Source organism: Salmo salar, chromosome 05 (genome assembly GCF_965601325.2).
Source record: "Salmo salar chromosome 05, fSalSal1, whole genome shotgun sequence".
NCBI classification, from domain to species: Eukaryota; Metazoa; Chordata; class Actinopteri; order Salmoniformes; family Salmonidae; genus Salmo; species Salmo salar.
The window spans coordinates 92307501-92325000 of record NC_138295.1 but is presented as its reverse complement, the minus strand read 5'-3'; the positions used below and the strand labels follow the sequence as shown (position 1 = coordinate 92325000).

The 17500-nt window shown below is 48.2% G+C and overlaps 1 protein-coding gene across 4 annotated transcripts in view; it reads right to left on the bottom strand.

Annotated features, from left to right (window-relative positions):
- The window catches only part of cdkal (CDK5 regulatory subunit-associated protein 1-like 1), an 839461-nt gene that overhangs the window by 194608 nt on the left and 627353 nt on the right, over positions 1–17500 (bottom strand). For all 4 annotated transcript variants that reach the window (XM_082974903.1, XM_082974905.1, XM_082974904.1 and 1 more), the window contains 1 exon segment: positions 10942–11122. In XM_082974903.1, the coding sequence (XP_082831029.1) occupies positions 10942–11122 (181 nt within the window).

Here is a 17500-nt window from a genome sequence, read left to right as displayed (position 1 = left end):
CCCTACCCAGCCCCATCTCTACCCAGCCCCATCTCTACCCAGCCCAGTCCCATCCCTACCCAGCCCAGTCCCATCCCTACCCAGTCCCATCTCTACCCAGCCCCATCCCTACCCAGCCCCATCTCTACCCAGCCCCATCCCTACCCAGTCCCATCCCTACCCAGCCCAGTCCCATCCCTACCCAGTCCCATCTCTACCCAGCTCCATCCCTACCCAGCCCCATCTCTACCCAGCCCTACCCAGCCCTATCTCTACCCAGCCCCATCTCTACCCAGCCCCATCCCATCCCTACCCAGCCCCATCCCATCCCTACCCAGCCCCATCCCTACCCAGCCCAGGCCCATCTCTACCCAGCCCCATCTCTACCCAGCCCCATCCCTACCCAGCCCCATCCCTACCCAGCCCCATCTCTACCCAGCCCCATCCCTACCCAGTCCCATATCTACCTATCCCCATATCAGCCCAGCCCCATATCTACCCAGCCCCATCTCTACCCAGCCCCATCCCTACCCTGCCCAGCCCCATCCCTACCCAGCCCCATCTCTACCCAGCCCAATCCCTATCCAGCCCCATCTCTACCCAGCCCCATCCCTACCCAGCCCCATCCCTACCCAGCCCAGCCCCATCCCTACCCAGCCCCATCCCTACCCAGCCCAGCCCCATCCCTACCCAGCCCCATCTCTACCCAGCCCAGCCCCATCCCTACCCAGCCCCATCTCTACCCAGCCCCATCTCTACCCAGCCCCATCCCTACCCAGCCCCATCCCTACCCAGCCCCATCTCTACCCAGCCCCATCCCTACCCAGCCCAGCCCCATCTCTACCCAGCCCCATCTCTACCCAGCCCAGCCCCATCCCTACCCAGCCCAGCCCCATCTCTACCCAGCCCAGACTGGCTCCATCCGTTTGCCAAAGCTTATATTGGTGAACGGATGGAGAGGGAGGGAAGAGGGAGGGAGGGAGGGAGGGAGGGAGGGAGGGAGGGAGGGAGGGAGGGAGGGAGGGAGGGATGGGCTGCTTTGGTTAGCGCTTCACCTCCTGTCCAGCCGGACACCGCTGGGCGCTGAGGCCCCATGCCTTCACACAGTGATGAATGGTTAGGAGCATCTAATGGATGGCTTCCTCCACCGCTGCCTCTTCAGGAAGAGCTGAGGAGGTCTTGCAGGCAGGCCAGGCATGCGGGAGGAGCAGGGAAGTCATTTTAATGACCCCGATGTGACTAAGGTTTAGTGTAGTGTCGCGGGGCGGCCATGTTGTTTCAACCACGGGAAATGAACCAGGCTTTAAGCAGTGAAACGACGGGGTGAGACTCACCCACCAGTAAAGGTGGGAAGTTGCAGCCCAGCCGGTGTCTGTTTAGTGATAATAATAACTACAACCCCAGTGGTGTGGGAATTGAAGTCGTAGTCTCAGGAGATTTAGAGCACCTGAATGCACATCATCTCCAGGAAGACATGATCTAGTCCTGGTTGAACCACATATGAGCTAGTCCTGGTTAAACCACAGATGAGCTGGTCCTGGTTAAAGTCCTGTTTAGACCTTGTGGCCTTCAGTAATGGTTTGGTACACTTCACTGGAGTGTATTTAGTATAGAAAGAATCCATAGAACTGGCCGCCCCATTCAAATTGACAGGATTAGAGGTTCCAAGCCCATTCAATTTGACAGGATTAGAGGTTCCAAGCCAATTCAAATTGACAGGATTAGAGGTTCCAAGCCCATTCAAATTGACAGGATTAGAGGTTCCAAGCCCATTCAAATTGACAGGATTAGAGGTTCCAAACCCGTTCAAATTGACAGGATTAGAGGTTCCAAACCCGTTCGAATTGACAGGATTAGAGGTTCCAAGCCCGTTCGAATTGACGGGATTAGAGGTTCCAAGCCCATTCAAATTGACAGGATTAGAGGTTCCAAACCCATTCAAATTGACAGGATTAGAGGTTCCAAGCCCATTCAAATTGACAGGATTAGAGGTTCCAAACCCATTCAAATTGACAGGATTAGAGGTTCCAAACCCATTCAATGGATTCTATTTCTACGGTATTGATCCTGCCACAGTTTCAAACAATGATAGCAAATGTTGAAAATAATTGTTATTGGTCACTCTGACAGAGCTCCAGAGTTCCTGTTCATTAATATTGAACATGATGTGGAAACTTCTCAGAATACACATTTGCATTGTCAATAATGAATGATGAAATTGAAACATAAATACATAAAAAGCCAATATCCTATTTTCTCTTGATGGATTTAAGGATATAAAACAGACAACAACAAAAAAATGCTGCAATTGAAGACAGATAAAAATATGAGAAATGAGAAATGTCTCGTTGAAATGAACCGACTGACTAGTACTACAGCTGAATTACTCATAGTGGTAGAATTCAGTCTGAGGGAAACGAATGGCTCATTTCACAAACAGATCTGTATTAATTACCATTAATGCTGAGAGAGAGAGAGATTTCACACACACACACACACACACACACACACACACACACACACACACACACACACACACACACACACACACACACAGAGAGAGAGAGGGAGATATTAAGAGAGAGGAGAACTCCAGTCTCTCTGAATGTGCTAATCCAGTGTGGTATAAAACACTCCAGGACATATAATATTCACAGGACATGTTCTTGACATAATTGGAACAGGATTTTTTTATGTTCAGATGACGAGAGGGAGAACTTTTAGTCCTGTTTTTTTCCTTGATAAGAGACACAAACTTCCAAAATATTAAATATTCAGAATCAGACGTACTAAAAGACGTTTAAATACATCTCCTGCTCGACTATTTATTAGGTCTGACAGCTGGGTGAATCAAGCCCATCGTCATCGGAAACATCCAGGCAATAATACAGCCTTAATGTCTCGTGTCGATATAGTAGTTATGATAATACGATGAGGTGGCTGAGTTTAGGCTGGCGTCCTTTCAGACATGTCACTGGCAGTAGTGGGTGGGGGCTGGTTCCATTTCAAGTCAGTCTCTTTCATTTTCCCTCAATGGAATTGCTGTTAATCTCCTGAATTGACTAAACTGAAATGGAATTGATCCCAACGTCTTCTGCCATCTGTAGTCTCATTAGCAGAGCCCCAGCTTGTGGTTTAGCCCGACACTGAGCCATTATAACAGGCCTTGATGTAGTCCCACATGTGAAATGGGTTGAAACACCTGTACAAACAGAGCTGAGCCTGGGCCTGAGGCTCTGACACAAATGGCACCCCATTACCTATATAGTGCACTACCTTTGACCAGGGCCCATCGGGTAGTGCACTATAATAGGGAATTATAGGGCCATTTGGGACATACCACTGATGTTGAGTGAGGCCTGATGTGTAGGCCTTTATCCAGACAGGTCTGCCAGTATCCCTGTGTGTGTTTAAGATGAATCAAATTGCAGTCGGACTGCACAGAATCACAAATTCTCTTACACCCTGAATAACTACTGACTAAACTGAGTGACTCTGTGCCTTTCTCTAACTGATACCCCCAAACATACTGCTAGAACCCTGTTCCACTCAGCCCTGCTCATCTCATACTACTGTACTGAAACTCTACCTCCTCCAAACACTCTGATCCATGTTAAACTCTCCTGCCTCCAAACACTCTGGTCCATGTTAAACTCTATTCTCTCCAAACACTCTGGTTCATGTTAAACTCTATTCTCTCCAAACACTCTGGTCCATGTTAAACTCTACTGCCTCCAAACACTCTGGTCCACGTTAAACTCTACTGCCTCCAAACACTCTGGTCCATGTTAAGCTCTATTCTCTCCAAACACTCTGGTCCATGTTAAACTCTATTCTCTCCAAACACTCTGGTCCATGTTAAACTCTCCTGCCTCCAAACACTCTGGTCCATGTTAAACTCTATTCTCTCCAAACACTCTGGTCCATGTTAAACTCTATTCTCTCCAAACACTCTGGTCCATGTTAAACTCTACTGCCTCCAAACACTCTGGTCCATGTTAAACTCTATTCTCTCCAAACCCTCTGGTCCATGTTAACCTCTACAGCCTCCAAACACTCTGGTCCATGTTAAACTCTACTGCCTCCAAACACTCTGGTCCATGTTAAACTCTATTCTCTCCAAACCCTCTGGTCCATGTTAACCTCTACAGCCTCCAAACACTCTGGTCCATGTTAAACTCTACTGCATCCAAACACTCTGGTCCATGTTAAACTCTATTCTCTCCAAACACTCTGGTCCATGTTAAACTCTACAGCCTCCAAACACTCTGGTCCATGTTAAACTCTACAGCCTCCAAACACTCTGGTCCATGTTAAACTCTACTGCCTCCAAACACCCTGGTCCATGTTAAACTCTCCTGCCTCCAAACACTCTGGTCCATGTTAAACTCTACTGCCTCCAAACACTCTGGTCCATGTTAAACTATATTCTCTCCAAACACTCTGGTCCATGTTAAACTCTACTGCCTCCAAACACTCTGGTCCATGTTCAACTCTACTGCCTCCAAACACTCTGGTCCATGTTAAACTCTACTGCCTCCAAACACTCTGGTCCATGTTAAACTCTATTCTCTCCAAACACTCTGGTCCATGTTAAACTCTATTCTCTCCAAACACTCTGGTCCATGTTAAACTCTATTCTCTCCAAACACTCTGGTCCATGTTAAACTCTATTCTCTCCAAACACTCTGGTCCATGTTAAACTCTCCTGCCTCCAAACACTCTGGTCCATGTTAAACTCTATTCTCTCCAAACACTCTGGTCCATGTTAAACTCTACTGCCTCCAAACACTCTGGTCCATGTTAAACTCTACTGCCTCCAAACACTCTGGTCCATGTTAAACTCTACTGCCTCCAAACACTCTGGTCCATGTTAAACTCTACTGCCTCCAAACACTCTGGTCCATGTTAAACTCTACTGCCTCCAAACGCTCTGGTCCATGTTAAACTCTACTGCCTCCAAACCCTCTGGTCCATGTTAAACTATACTGCCTCCAAACACTCTGGTCCATGTTAAACTCTACTGCCTCCAAACACTCTGGTCCATGTTAAACTCTACTGCCTCCAAACACTCTGGTCCATGTTAAACTATACTGCCTCCAAACACTCTGGTCCATGTTAAACTCTACTGCCTCCAAACACTCTGGTCCATGTTAAACTCTACTGCCTCCAAACACTCTGGTCCATGTTAAACTCTACTGCCTCCAAACACTCTGGTCCATGTTAAACTCTACTGCCTCCAAACACTCTGGTCCATGTTAAACTCTATTCTCTCCAAACACTCTGGTCCATGTTAAACTCTATTCTCTCCAAACACTCTGGTCCATGTTAAACTCTATTCTCTCCAAACACTCTGGTCCATGTTAAACTCTACTGCCTCCAAACACTCTGGTCCATGTTAAAATCTACTGCCTCCAAACACTCTGGTCCATGTTAAACTCTACTGCCTCCAAACACTCTGGTCCATGTTAAACTCTATTCTCTCCAAACACTCTGGTCCATGTTAAACTCTATTCTCTCCAAACACTCTGGTCCACGTTAAACTCTACTGCCTCCAAACACTCTGGTCCACTTTAAACTCTACTGCCTCCAAACGCTCTGGTCCACGTTAAACTCTACTGCCTCCAAACACTCTAGTCCATGTTAAACTCTACTGCCTCCAAACACTCTGGTCCATGTTAAACTCTACTGCCTCCAAACACTCTGGTCCATGTTAAACTATATTCTCTCCAAACGCTCTGGTCCATGTTAAACTCTACTGCCTCCAAACACTCTGGTCCATGTTAAACTCTATTCTCTCCATACCCTCTGGTCCATGTTAAACTCTACAGCCTCCAAACACTCTGGTCCATGTTAAACTCTACTGCCTCCAAACACTCTGGTCCATGTTAAACTCTATTCTCTCCAAACACTCTGGGCCATGTTAAACTCTACTGCCTCCAAACACTCTGGTCCATGTTAAACTCTACAGCCTCCAAACACTCTGGTCCATGTTAAACTCTACTGCCTCCAAACACTCTGGTCCATGTTAAACTCTCCTGCCTCCAAACACTCCGGTCCATGTTAAACTCTACTGCCTCCAAACACTCTGGTCCATGTTAAACTCTACTGCCTCCAAACACTCTGGTCCATGTTAAACTGTACTGCCTCCAAACGCTCTGGTCCATGTTAAACTCTACTGCCTCCAAACCCTCTGGTCCATGTTAAACTCTACTGCCTCCAAACACTCCGGTCCATGTTAAACTCTCCTGCCTCCAAACACTCCGGTCCATGTTAAACTCTACTGCCTCCAAACACTCTGGTCCATGTTAAACTCTACTGCCTCCAAACACTCCGGTCCACGTTAAACTCTACTGCCTCCAAACGCTCTGGTCCATGTTAAACTCTACTGCCTCCAAACACTCTGGTCCATGTTAAACTCTACTGCCTCCAAACACTCTGGTCCATGTTAAACTCTACTGCCTCCAAACACTCTGGTCCATGTTAAACTCTACTGCCTCCAAACACTCTGGTCCACGTTAAACTCTACTGCCTCCAAACACTCTGGTCCACGTTAAACTCTACTGCCTCCAAACACTCTGGTCCATGTTAAACTCTACTGCCTCCAAACACTCTGGTCCATGTTAAACTCTACTGCCTCCAAACACTCTGGTCCATGTTAAACTCTACTGCCTCCAAACACTCTGGTCCACGTTAAACTCTACTGCCTCCAAACACTCTGGTCCATGTTAAACTCTACTGCCTCCAAACACTCTGGTCCATGTTAAACTCTATTCTCTCCAAACACTCTGGTCCATGTTAAACTCTACTGCCTCCAAACACTCTGGTCCATGTTAAACTCTACTGCCTCCAAACACTCTGGTCCATGTTAAACTCTACTGCCTCCAAACACTCTGGTCCATGTTAAACTCTACTGCCTCCAAACAATCTGGTCCATGTTAAACTCTACTGCCTCCAAACACTCTGGTCCATGTTAAACTCTACTGCCTCCAAACACTCTGGTCCATGTTAAACTCTACTGCCTCCAAACAATCTGGTCCATGTTAAACTATATTCTCTCCAAACACTCTGGTCCACGTTAAAATCTACTGCCTCCAAACACTCTGGTCCATGTTAAACTCTACTGCCTCCAAACACTCTGGTCCATGTTAAACTCTACTGCCTCCAAACACTCTGGTCCATGTTAAACTCTACTGCCTCCAAACACTCTGGTCCATGTTAAACTCTATTCTCTCCAAACACTCTGGTCCATGTTAAACTCTACTGCCTCCAAACACTCTGGTCCATGTTAAACTCTACTGCCTCCAAACACTCTGGTCCATGTTAAACTCTACTGCCTCCAAACACTCTGGTCCATGTTAAACTCTACTGCCTCCAAACACTCTGGTCCATGTTAAACTCTACTGCCTCCAAACACTCTGGTCCATGTTAAACTCTACTGCCTCCAAACGCTCTGGTCCATGTTAAACTCTACTGCCTCCAAACCCTCTGGTCCATGTTAAACTATACTGCCTCCAAACACTCTGGTCCATGTTAAACTCTACTGCCTCCAAACACTCTGGTCCATGTTAAACTCTACTGCCTCCAAACACTCTGGTCCATGTTAAACTATACTGCCTCCAAACACTCTGGTCCATGTTAAACTCTACTGCCTCCAAACACTCTGGTCCATGTTAAACTCTACTGCCTCCAAACACTCTGGTCCATGTTAAACTCTACTGCCTCCAAACACTCTGGTCCATGTTAAACTCTACTGCCTCCAAACACTCTGGTCCATGTTAAACTCTATTCTCTCCAAACACTCTGGTCCATGTTAAACTCTATTCTCTCCAAACACTCTGGTCCATGTTAAACTCTATTCTCTCCAAACACTCTGGTCCATGTTAAACTCTACTGCCTCCAAACACTCTGGTCCATGTTAAAATCTACTGCCTCCAAACACTCTGGTCCATGTTAAACTCTACTGCCTCCAAACACTCTGGTCCATGTTAAACTCTACTGCCTCCAAACAATCTGGTCCATGTTAAACTCTATTCTCTCCAAACACTCTGGTCCACGTTAAACTCTACTGCCTCCAAACACTCTGGTCCACTTTAAACTCTACTGCCTCCAAACGCTCTGGTCCACGTTAAACTCTACTGCCTCCAAACACTCTAGTCCATGTTAAACTCTACTGCCTCCAAACACTCTGGTCCATGTTAAACTCTACTGCCTCCAAACACTCTGGTCCATGTTAAACTCTACTGCCTCCAAACACTCTGGTCCATGTTAAACTCTACTGCCTCCAAACACTCTGGTCCATGTTAAACTCTACTGCCTCCAAACACTCTGGTCCATGTTAAACTCTACTGCCTCCAAACACTCTGGTCCATGTTAAACTCTACTGCCTCCAAACGCTCTGGTCCATGTTAAACTCTACTGCCTCCAAACCCTCTGGTCCATGTTAAACTATACTGCCTCCAAACACTCTGCTCCATGTTAAACTCTACTGCCTCCAAACACTCTGGTCCATGTTAAACTCTACTGCCTCCAAACACTCTGGTCCATGTTAAACTATACTGCCTCCAAACACTCTGGTCCATGTTAAACTCTACTGCCTCCAAACACTCTGGTCCATGTTAAACTCTACTGCCTCCAAACACTCTGGTCCATGTTAAACTCTACTGCCTCCAAACACTCTGGTCCATGTTAAACTCTACTGCCTCCAAACACTCTGGTCCATGTTAAACTCTATTCTCTCCAAACACTCTGGTCCATGTTAAACTCTATTCTCTCCAAACACTCTGGTCCATGTTAAACTCTATTCTCTCCAAACACTCTGGTCCATGTTAAACTCTACTGCCTCCAAACACTCTGGTCCATGTTAAAATCTACTGCCTCCAAACACTCTGGTCCATGTTAAACTCTACTGCCTCCAAACACTCTGGTCCATGTTAAACTCTATTCTCTCCAAACACTCTGGTCCATGTTAAACTCTATTCTCTCCAAACACTCTGGTCCACGTTAAACTCTACTGCCTCCAAACACTCTGGTCCACTTTAAACTCTACTGCCTCCAAACGCTCTGGTCCACGTTAAACTCTACTGCCTCCAAACACTCTAGTCCATGTTAAACTCTACTGCCTCCAAACACTCTGGTCCATGTTAAACTCTACTGCCTCCAAACACTCTGGTCCATGTTAAACTATATTCTCTCCAAACGCTCTGGTCCATGTTAAACTCTACTGCCTCCAAACACTCTGGTCCATGTTAAACTCTATTCTCTCCATACCCTCTGGTCCATGTTAAACTCTACAGCCTCCAAACACTCTGGTCCATGTTAAACTCTACTGCCTCCAAACACTCTGGTCCATGTTAAACTCTATTCTCTCCAAACACTCTGGGCCATGTTAAACTCTACTGCCTCCAAACACTCTGGTCCATGTTAAACTCTACAGCCTCCAAACACTCTGGTCCATGTTAAACTCTACTGCCTCCAAACACTCTGGTCCATGTTAAACTCTCCTGCCTCCAAACACTCCGGTCCATGTTAAACTCTACTGCCTCCAAACACTCTGGTCCATGTTAAACTCTACTGCCTCCAAACACTCTGGTCCACGTTAAACTCTACTGCCTCCAAACGCTCTGGTCCATGTTAAACTCTACTGCCTCCAAACCCTCTGGTCCATGTTAAACTCTACTGCCTCCAAACACTCTGGTCCATGTTAAACTCTCCTGCCTCCAAACACTCCGGTCCATGTTAAACTCTACTGCCTCCAAACACTCTGGTCCATGTTAAACTCTACTGCCTCCAAACACTCCGGTCCATGTTAAACTCTACTGCCTCCAAACGCTCTGGTCCATGTTAAACTCTACTGCCTCCAAACACTCTGGTCCATGTTAAACTCTACTGCCTCCAAACACTCTGGTCCATGTTAAACTCTACTGCCTCCAAACACTCTGGTCCATGTTAAACTCTACTGCCTCCAAACACTCTGGTCCACGTTAAACTCTACTGCCTCCAAACACTCTGGTCCACGTTAAACTCTACTGCCTCCAAACACTCTGGTCCATGTTAAACTCTACTGCCTCCAAACACTCTGGTCCATGTTAAACTCTACTGCCTCCAAACACTCTGGTCCATGTTAAACTCTACTGCCTCCAAACACTCTGGTCCACGTTAAACTCTACTGCCTCCAAACACTCTGGTCCACGTTAAACTCTACTGCCTCCAAACACTCTGGTCCATGTTAAACTCTACTGCCTCCAAACACTCTGGTCCATGTTAAACTCTACTGTCTCCAAACACTCTGGTCCATGTTAAACTCTACTGCCTCCAAACACTCTGGTCCATGTTAAACTCTACTGCCTCCAAACACTCTGGTCCATGTTAAACTCTACTGCCTCCAAACACTCTGGTCCATGTTAAACTCTACTGCCTCCAAACACTCTGGTCCATGTTAAACTCTACTGCCTCCAAACACTCTGGTCCATGTTAAACTCTATTCTCTCCAAACACTCTGGTCCATGTTAAACTCTACTGCCTCCAAACACTCTGGTCCATGTTAAACTCTACTGCCTCCAAACACTCTGGTCCATGTTAAACTCTACTGCCTCCAAACACTCTGGTCCATGTTAAACTCTACTGCCTCCAAACAATCTGGTCCATGTTAAACTCTACTGCCTCCAAACACTCTGGTCCATGTTAAACTCTACTGCCTCCAAACACTCTGGTCCATGTTAAACTCTACTGCCTCCAAACAATCTGGTCCATGTTAAACTATATTCTCTCCAAACACTCTGGTCCATGTTAAACTCTACTGCCTCCAAACACTCTGGTCCATGTTAAACTCTACTGCCTCCAAACAAGAAGAAGAACTCTGGTAAAATATGTGATGAAATGTAACCAGGTGTGATGTGGTGCAACGTGGTGTGATCATACACACTTAAACATCAACTTAAATCAGGGGTGTAACTAACTCACCAGTTGGGCGGGGACCTGGTCCATCTTGGCGGCGGGGGTGCCAGGCCGGGGGTAGAACTGGTTGATGAAGAGGCTGGGGAAGCGATACTCCTTCACCAGGTCACATGTCTCCTGGAAGTCAGCATCCGTCTCCCCTGGGAAACCACAGATGATGTCCGTTGCGATGGTGATACCAGGAACCCTGAGAGAGGGAGGGAGAGAGAGGAGAGAGAAAAGGTTATTTACCTAATCAATATCTCAATGAAAGCACCTAAACACCTCCAATTGGACCAGGATCATTCACATTCATAGCTTTACATATCACAATGTGGAATCAGGGGAAGACGAACAAGAAACTAAAGACATGTTAGAAAAACATGTCAAGGAAACGTAAATGTAACTAACTACAGTGTGTGATGCAAGTGTGTTGAAAATCAACATTGGCCTGTGATGTCTGTCCACTGTTGCTATGCAGATCTTCTCTGTGGGATAATTCCTGCAACAGGACCCTTATTAGCAGCCTCAATGGCAATTGGTTATTGGCCGGGTCCGTGGTTGAATGAGAACCTCTGCAGAGGACTGGGTCATTGATCCTGGCTTGTATAGATTCTGTTATTATTGATCTCTGATTCACAGGTACAAACCAACTTCAAGGCTAGCTCATGCTGAACATGGTGGAACCACCACAACAGAACAGAGAGGTGGAATAGTGGAGCAGCAGACAACCTGTCATGTCCAGAGAGAGAGGTGGAATAGTGGAGCAGCAGACAACCTGTCATGTCCAGAGAGAGAGGTGGAATAGTGGAGCAGCAGACAACCTTTCATGTCCAGAGAGAGAGGTGGAATAGTGGAGCAGCAGACAACCTGTCATGTCCAGAGAGAGAGGTGGAATAGTGGAGCAGCAGACAACCTTTCATGTCCAGAGAGAGAGGTGGAATAGTGGAACAGCAGACAACCTTTCGTGTTTCCTGCTGAGACGGATGAGGTTGGGAGACAAGTATCTGAAATGAACCCTCGACTTCTGTGGACAGCCTGAGAAACCAAACTCTGCCGACCAAAAGAACAAATACCAACAGTCTCAGAATAAGAGCTTTAAGATCATAATACATGAGGTAATATGGGCAGGAAGGACCTGATCCTAGATCAGCACTCCTACACCGAAACGCTTGATACACGCGGCCCCTGATCCTAACTCTGGATACACACGGCCCCTGATCCTAACTCTGGATACACACGGCCCCTGATCCTAACTCTGGATACACACGGCCCCTGATCCTAACTCTGGATACACACGGCCCCTGATCCTAACTCTGGATACACGCGGCCCCTGATCCTAACTCTGGATACACACGGCCCCTGATCCTAACTCTGGATACACACGGCCCCTGATCCTAACTCTGGATACACACAGCCCCTGATCCTAACTCTGGATACACGCGGCCCCTGATCCTAACTCTGGATACACACGGCCCCTGATCCTAACTCTGGATACACACGGCCCCTGATCCTAACTCTGGATTCACACGGCCCCTGATCCTAACTCTGGATACACACGGCCCCTGATCCTAACTCTGGATACACGCGGCCCCTGATCCTAACTCTGGATACACACGGCCCCTGATCCTAACTCTGGATACACGCGGCCCCTGATCCTAACTCTGGATACACGCGGCCCCTGATCCTAACTCTGGATACACGCGGCCCCTGATCCTAACTCTGGATTCACACGGCCCCTGATCCTAACTCTGGATACACACGGCCCCTGATCCTAACTCTGGATACACACGGCCCCTGATCCTAACTCTGGATTCACGCGGGCCCTGATCCTAACTCTGGATACACGCAGCCCCTGATCCTAACTCTGGATACGGCCCCTGATCCTAACTCTGGATTCACACGGCCCCTGATCCTAACTCTGGATACGGCCCCTGATCCTAACTCTGGATACACACGGCCCCTGATCCTAACTCTGGATACACGCGGCCCCTGATCCTAACTCTGGATACACGCGGCCCCTGATCCTAACTCTGGATACACACGGCCCCTGATCCTAACTCTGGATACACACGGCCCCTGATCCTAACTCTGGATACACACGGCCCCTGATCCTAACTCTGGATACACACGGCCCCTGATCCTAACTCTGGATACACACGGCCCCTGATCCTAACTCTGGATACACACGGCCCCTGATCCTAACTCTGGATACACGCGGCCCCTGATCCTAACTCTGGATACACCGGCCCCTGATCCTAACTCTGGATTCACACGGCCCCTGATCCTAACTCTGGATACACACGGCCCCTGATCCTAACTCTGGATACACACGGCCCCTGATCCTAACTCTGGATACACGCGGCCCCTGATCCTAACTCTGGATACACGCGGCCCCTGATCCTAACTCTGGATACACACGGCCCCTGATCCTAACTCTGGATACACACGGCCCCTGATCCTAACTCTGGATACACATGGCCCCTGATCCTAACTCTGGATACACGCGGCCCCTGATCCTAACTCTGGATACACACGGCCCCTGATCCTAACTCTGGATACACATGGCCCCTGATCCTAACTCTGGATACACGCGGCCCCTGATCCTAACTCTGGATACACGCGGCCCCTGATCCTAACTCTGGATACACACGGCCCCTGATCCTAACTCTGGATACACACGGCCCCTGATCCTAACTCTGGATACACACGGCCCCTGATCCTAACTCTGGATACACACGGCCCCTGATCCTAACTCTGGATACACACGGCCCCTGATCCTAACTCTGGATACACACGGCCCCTGATCCTAACTCTGGATACACACGGCCCCTGATCCTAACTCTGGATACACACGGCCCCTGATCCTAACTCTGGATACACACGGCCCCTGATCCTAACTCTGGATACACACGGCCCCTGATCCTAACTCTGGATACACACGGCCCCTGATCCTAACTCTGGATACACACGGCCCCTGATCCTAACTCTGGATACACACGGCCCCTGATCCTAACTCTGCTGATCGTATTCCTCTACCTGCTGTTGTGGGTTGGAGTCTCCTGCGGCATCATTACCATCTCCTCCAGACATCAAATGTGGATCAATGTGTCTTATTGACAGACGTCCATTTCTAATCACATGAGGTGGATCGTTGTGTTTCCAGGAGATAACCCCCCCTGGCCTACTGACGTCTGCTCGGCCCAGAGTCCTTCACATTCAAGAGGTTCAGCAGGACTCTGGGGAATCCTTCACCTTTCCCATCAACCCAAGTGGAGGAATACAAACACTGTCTTACTGTACATTCCTGTTCCCGGTCCTTGTTCCCCGGTCATATACAGAGTCTTACTGTACATTCCTGTTCCCAGGCCTTGTTCCCCTGTCATATACAGAGTCTTACTGTACATTCCTGTTCCCAGGCCTTGTTCCCCTGTCATATACAGAGTCTTACTGTACATTCCTGTTCCCAGTCCTTGTTCCCCTGTCATATACAGAGTCTTACTGTACATTCCTGTTCCCAGGCCTTGTTCCCCTGTCATATACAGAGTCTTACTGTACATTCCTGTTCCCAGGCCTTGTTCCCCGGTCATATACAGAGTCTTACTGTACATTCCTGTTCCCAGGCCTTGTTCCCCTGTCATATACAGAGTCTTACTGTACATTCCTGTTCCCAGGCCTTGTTCCCCGGTCATATACAGAGTCTTACTGTACATTCCTGTTCCCAGGCCTTGTTCCCCGGTCATATACAGAGTCTTACTGTACATTCCTGTTCCCAGGCCTTGTTCCCCGGTCATATACAGAGTCTTACTGTACATTCCTGTTCCCGGTCCTTGTTCCCCTGTCATATACAGAGTCTTACTGTACATTCCTGTTCCCAGGCCTTGTTCCCCTGTCATATACAGAGTCTTACTGTACATTCCTGTTCCCAGGCCTTGTTCCCCGGTCATATACAGAGTCTGTGTTCCAATTGCCATACTATCATACCACTCTGCTCAGCTTGAGTCTGTGGGTTTGTATTGTAGTCAGATGGGTTGTATGTCTGTGGGTTTGTATTGTAGTCAGATGGCTTGTCTGTCTGTGGGTTTGTATTGTAGTCAGATGGGTTGTATGTCTGTGGGTTTGTATTGTAGTCAGATGGGTTGTCTGTCTGTGGGTTTGTATTGTAGTCAGATGGCTTGTCTGTCTGTGGGTTTGTATTGTAGTCAGATGGTTTGTGTTGTCTGTCTGTGGGTTTGTGTTGTAGTCAGATGGGTTTGTATTGTAGTCAGATGGGTTGTCCGTCTGTGGGTTTGTATTGTAGTCAGATGGGTTGTGTTGTTTGTCTGTGGGTTTGTATTGTAGTCAGATGGGTTTGTATTGTAGTCAGATGGGTTGTCTGTCTGTGGGTTTGTGTTGTAGTCAGATGGGTTTGTATTGTAGTCAGATGGGTTGTCCGTCTGTGGGTTTGTATTGTAGTCAGATGGGTTTGTATTGTAGTCAGATGGGTTGTCCGTCTGTGGGTTTGTATTGTAGTCAGATGGGTTTGTATTGTAGTCAGATGGGTTTGTATTGTAGTCAGATGGGTTTGTATTGTAGTCAGATGGGTTGTCCGTCTGTGGGTTTGTATTGTAGTCAGATGGGTTTGTATTGTAGTCAGATGGGTTTGTATTGTAGTCAGATGGGTTGTCCGTCTGTGGGTTTGTATTGTAGTCAGATGGGTTTGTATTGTAGTCAGATGGGTTTGTATTGTAGTCAGATGGGTTTGTATTGTAGTCAGATGGGTTTGTATTGTAGTCAGATGGGTTGTCCGTCTGTGGGTTTGTATTGTGAGGTAGCGGGCTGAGGGAGAGCGGTGAACGTGCAGCGTCGTCCCACAGTGACCAGTCACCCAGATAACTGTCCTCTGGACACTGAGACGAGCTTCACTCTGTTCTAAACAGCAGCCTTCAAAGACCACTTCAGGACCTTCACACCTTCATCTGGTTGATGCCAGTGGGGTCCCTCATCTGGTTGATGCCAGTGGGGTCCCTCATCTGGTTGATGCCAGTGGGGTCCTCATCTGGGTGATGCCAGTGGGGTCTTCATCTGGTTGATGCCAGCGGGGTCCTCATCTGGGTGATGCCAGTGGGGTCCCTCATCTGGTTGATGCCAGTGGGGTCCTCATCTGGTTGATGCCAGTGGGGTCCTCATCTGGTTGATGCCAGTGGGGTCCTCATCTGGTTGATGCCAGTGGGGTCCTCATCTGGTTGATGCCAGTGGGGTCCTCATCTGGGTGATGCCAGTGGGGTCCTCATCTGGGTGATGCCAGTGGGGTCCCTCATCTGGTTGATGCCAGTGGGGTCCCTCATCTGGTTGATGCCAGTGGGGTCCTTCATCTGGTTGATGCCAGTGGGGTCCTCATCTGGTTGATGCCAGTGGGGTCCTCATCTGGTTGATGCCAGTGGGGTCCTTCATCTGGTTGATGCCAGTGGGGTCCTCATCTGGTTGATGCCAGTGGGGTCCTCATCTGGTTGATGCCAGTGGGGTCCTTCATCTGGTTGATGCCAGTGGGGTCCTCATCTGGTTGATGCCAGTGGGGTCCTTCATCTGGTTGATGCCAGTGGGGTCCTCATCTGGTTGATGCCAGTGGGGTCCCTCATCTGGTTGATGCCAGTGGGGTCCCTCATCTGGTTGATGCCAGTGGGGTCCCTCATCTGGTTGATGCCAGTGGGGTCCTCATCTGGTTGATGCCAGTGGGGTCCCTCATCTGGTTGATGCCAGTGGGGTCCTCATCTGGTTGATGCCAGTGGGTTCAGGGGCAGGTATTATTGGATTTTCACAGACGCTTGCGAGATCATTTACGATCCCAGACCTCATTAAAAGGTCCTGTAATGCGTTTAGCCATGCAGTGGAGAGACTGTGACCATGAAAGGGAGTCGCTGACAAGCTTCTCCATCCCCCAGTCTACAACTTGAAAACATTTCATTGTTTTTTCTCCTGAAACCCCTTGGCTGTATGGATGCCGAGGGCAGTTTCCATTGTCGTGACGTGTGTGTGTGAGAGTGTGAGAGTGTGTGTGTGTGAGGATGAGCGAGTCTGTCTGTGTGTGACCCCAGAAGGAAGATGTTGGGTGTGGTGCTTCTACAGCTGAGTGACGCTTCACTGGCAACACAGCTGACTCAATGAGCCTTACAGAGGACTGAACCCCAAAACCGTTCCGTCTGGCTTACAGAGGGACTGAACCCCAAAACCGTTCCATCTGGCTTACAGAGGGACTGAACCCCAAAACCGTTCCATCTGTCTTACAGAGGGACTGAACCCAAAAACATTCTGTCTGGCTTACAGAGGGACTGAACCCCAAAAATATTCTGTCTGGCTTACAGAGGGACTGAACCCCCAAAACATTCTGTCTGGCTTACAGAGGGACTGAACCCCAAAAAACATTCTGTCTGGCTTACAGAGGGACTGAACCCCAAAAAACATTCTGTCTGGCTTACAGAGGGACTGAACCCCAAAAAACATTCTGTCTGGCTTACAGAGGGACTGAACCCCAAAAAACATTCTGTCTGGCTTACAGAGGGACTGAACCCCAAAAAACATTCTGTCTGGCTTACAGAGGGACTGGACC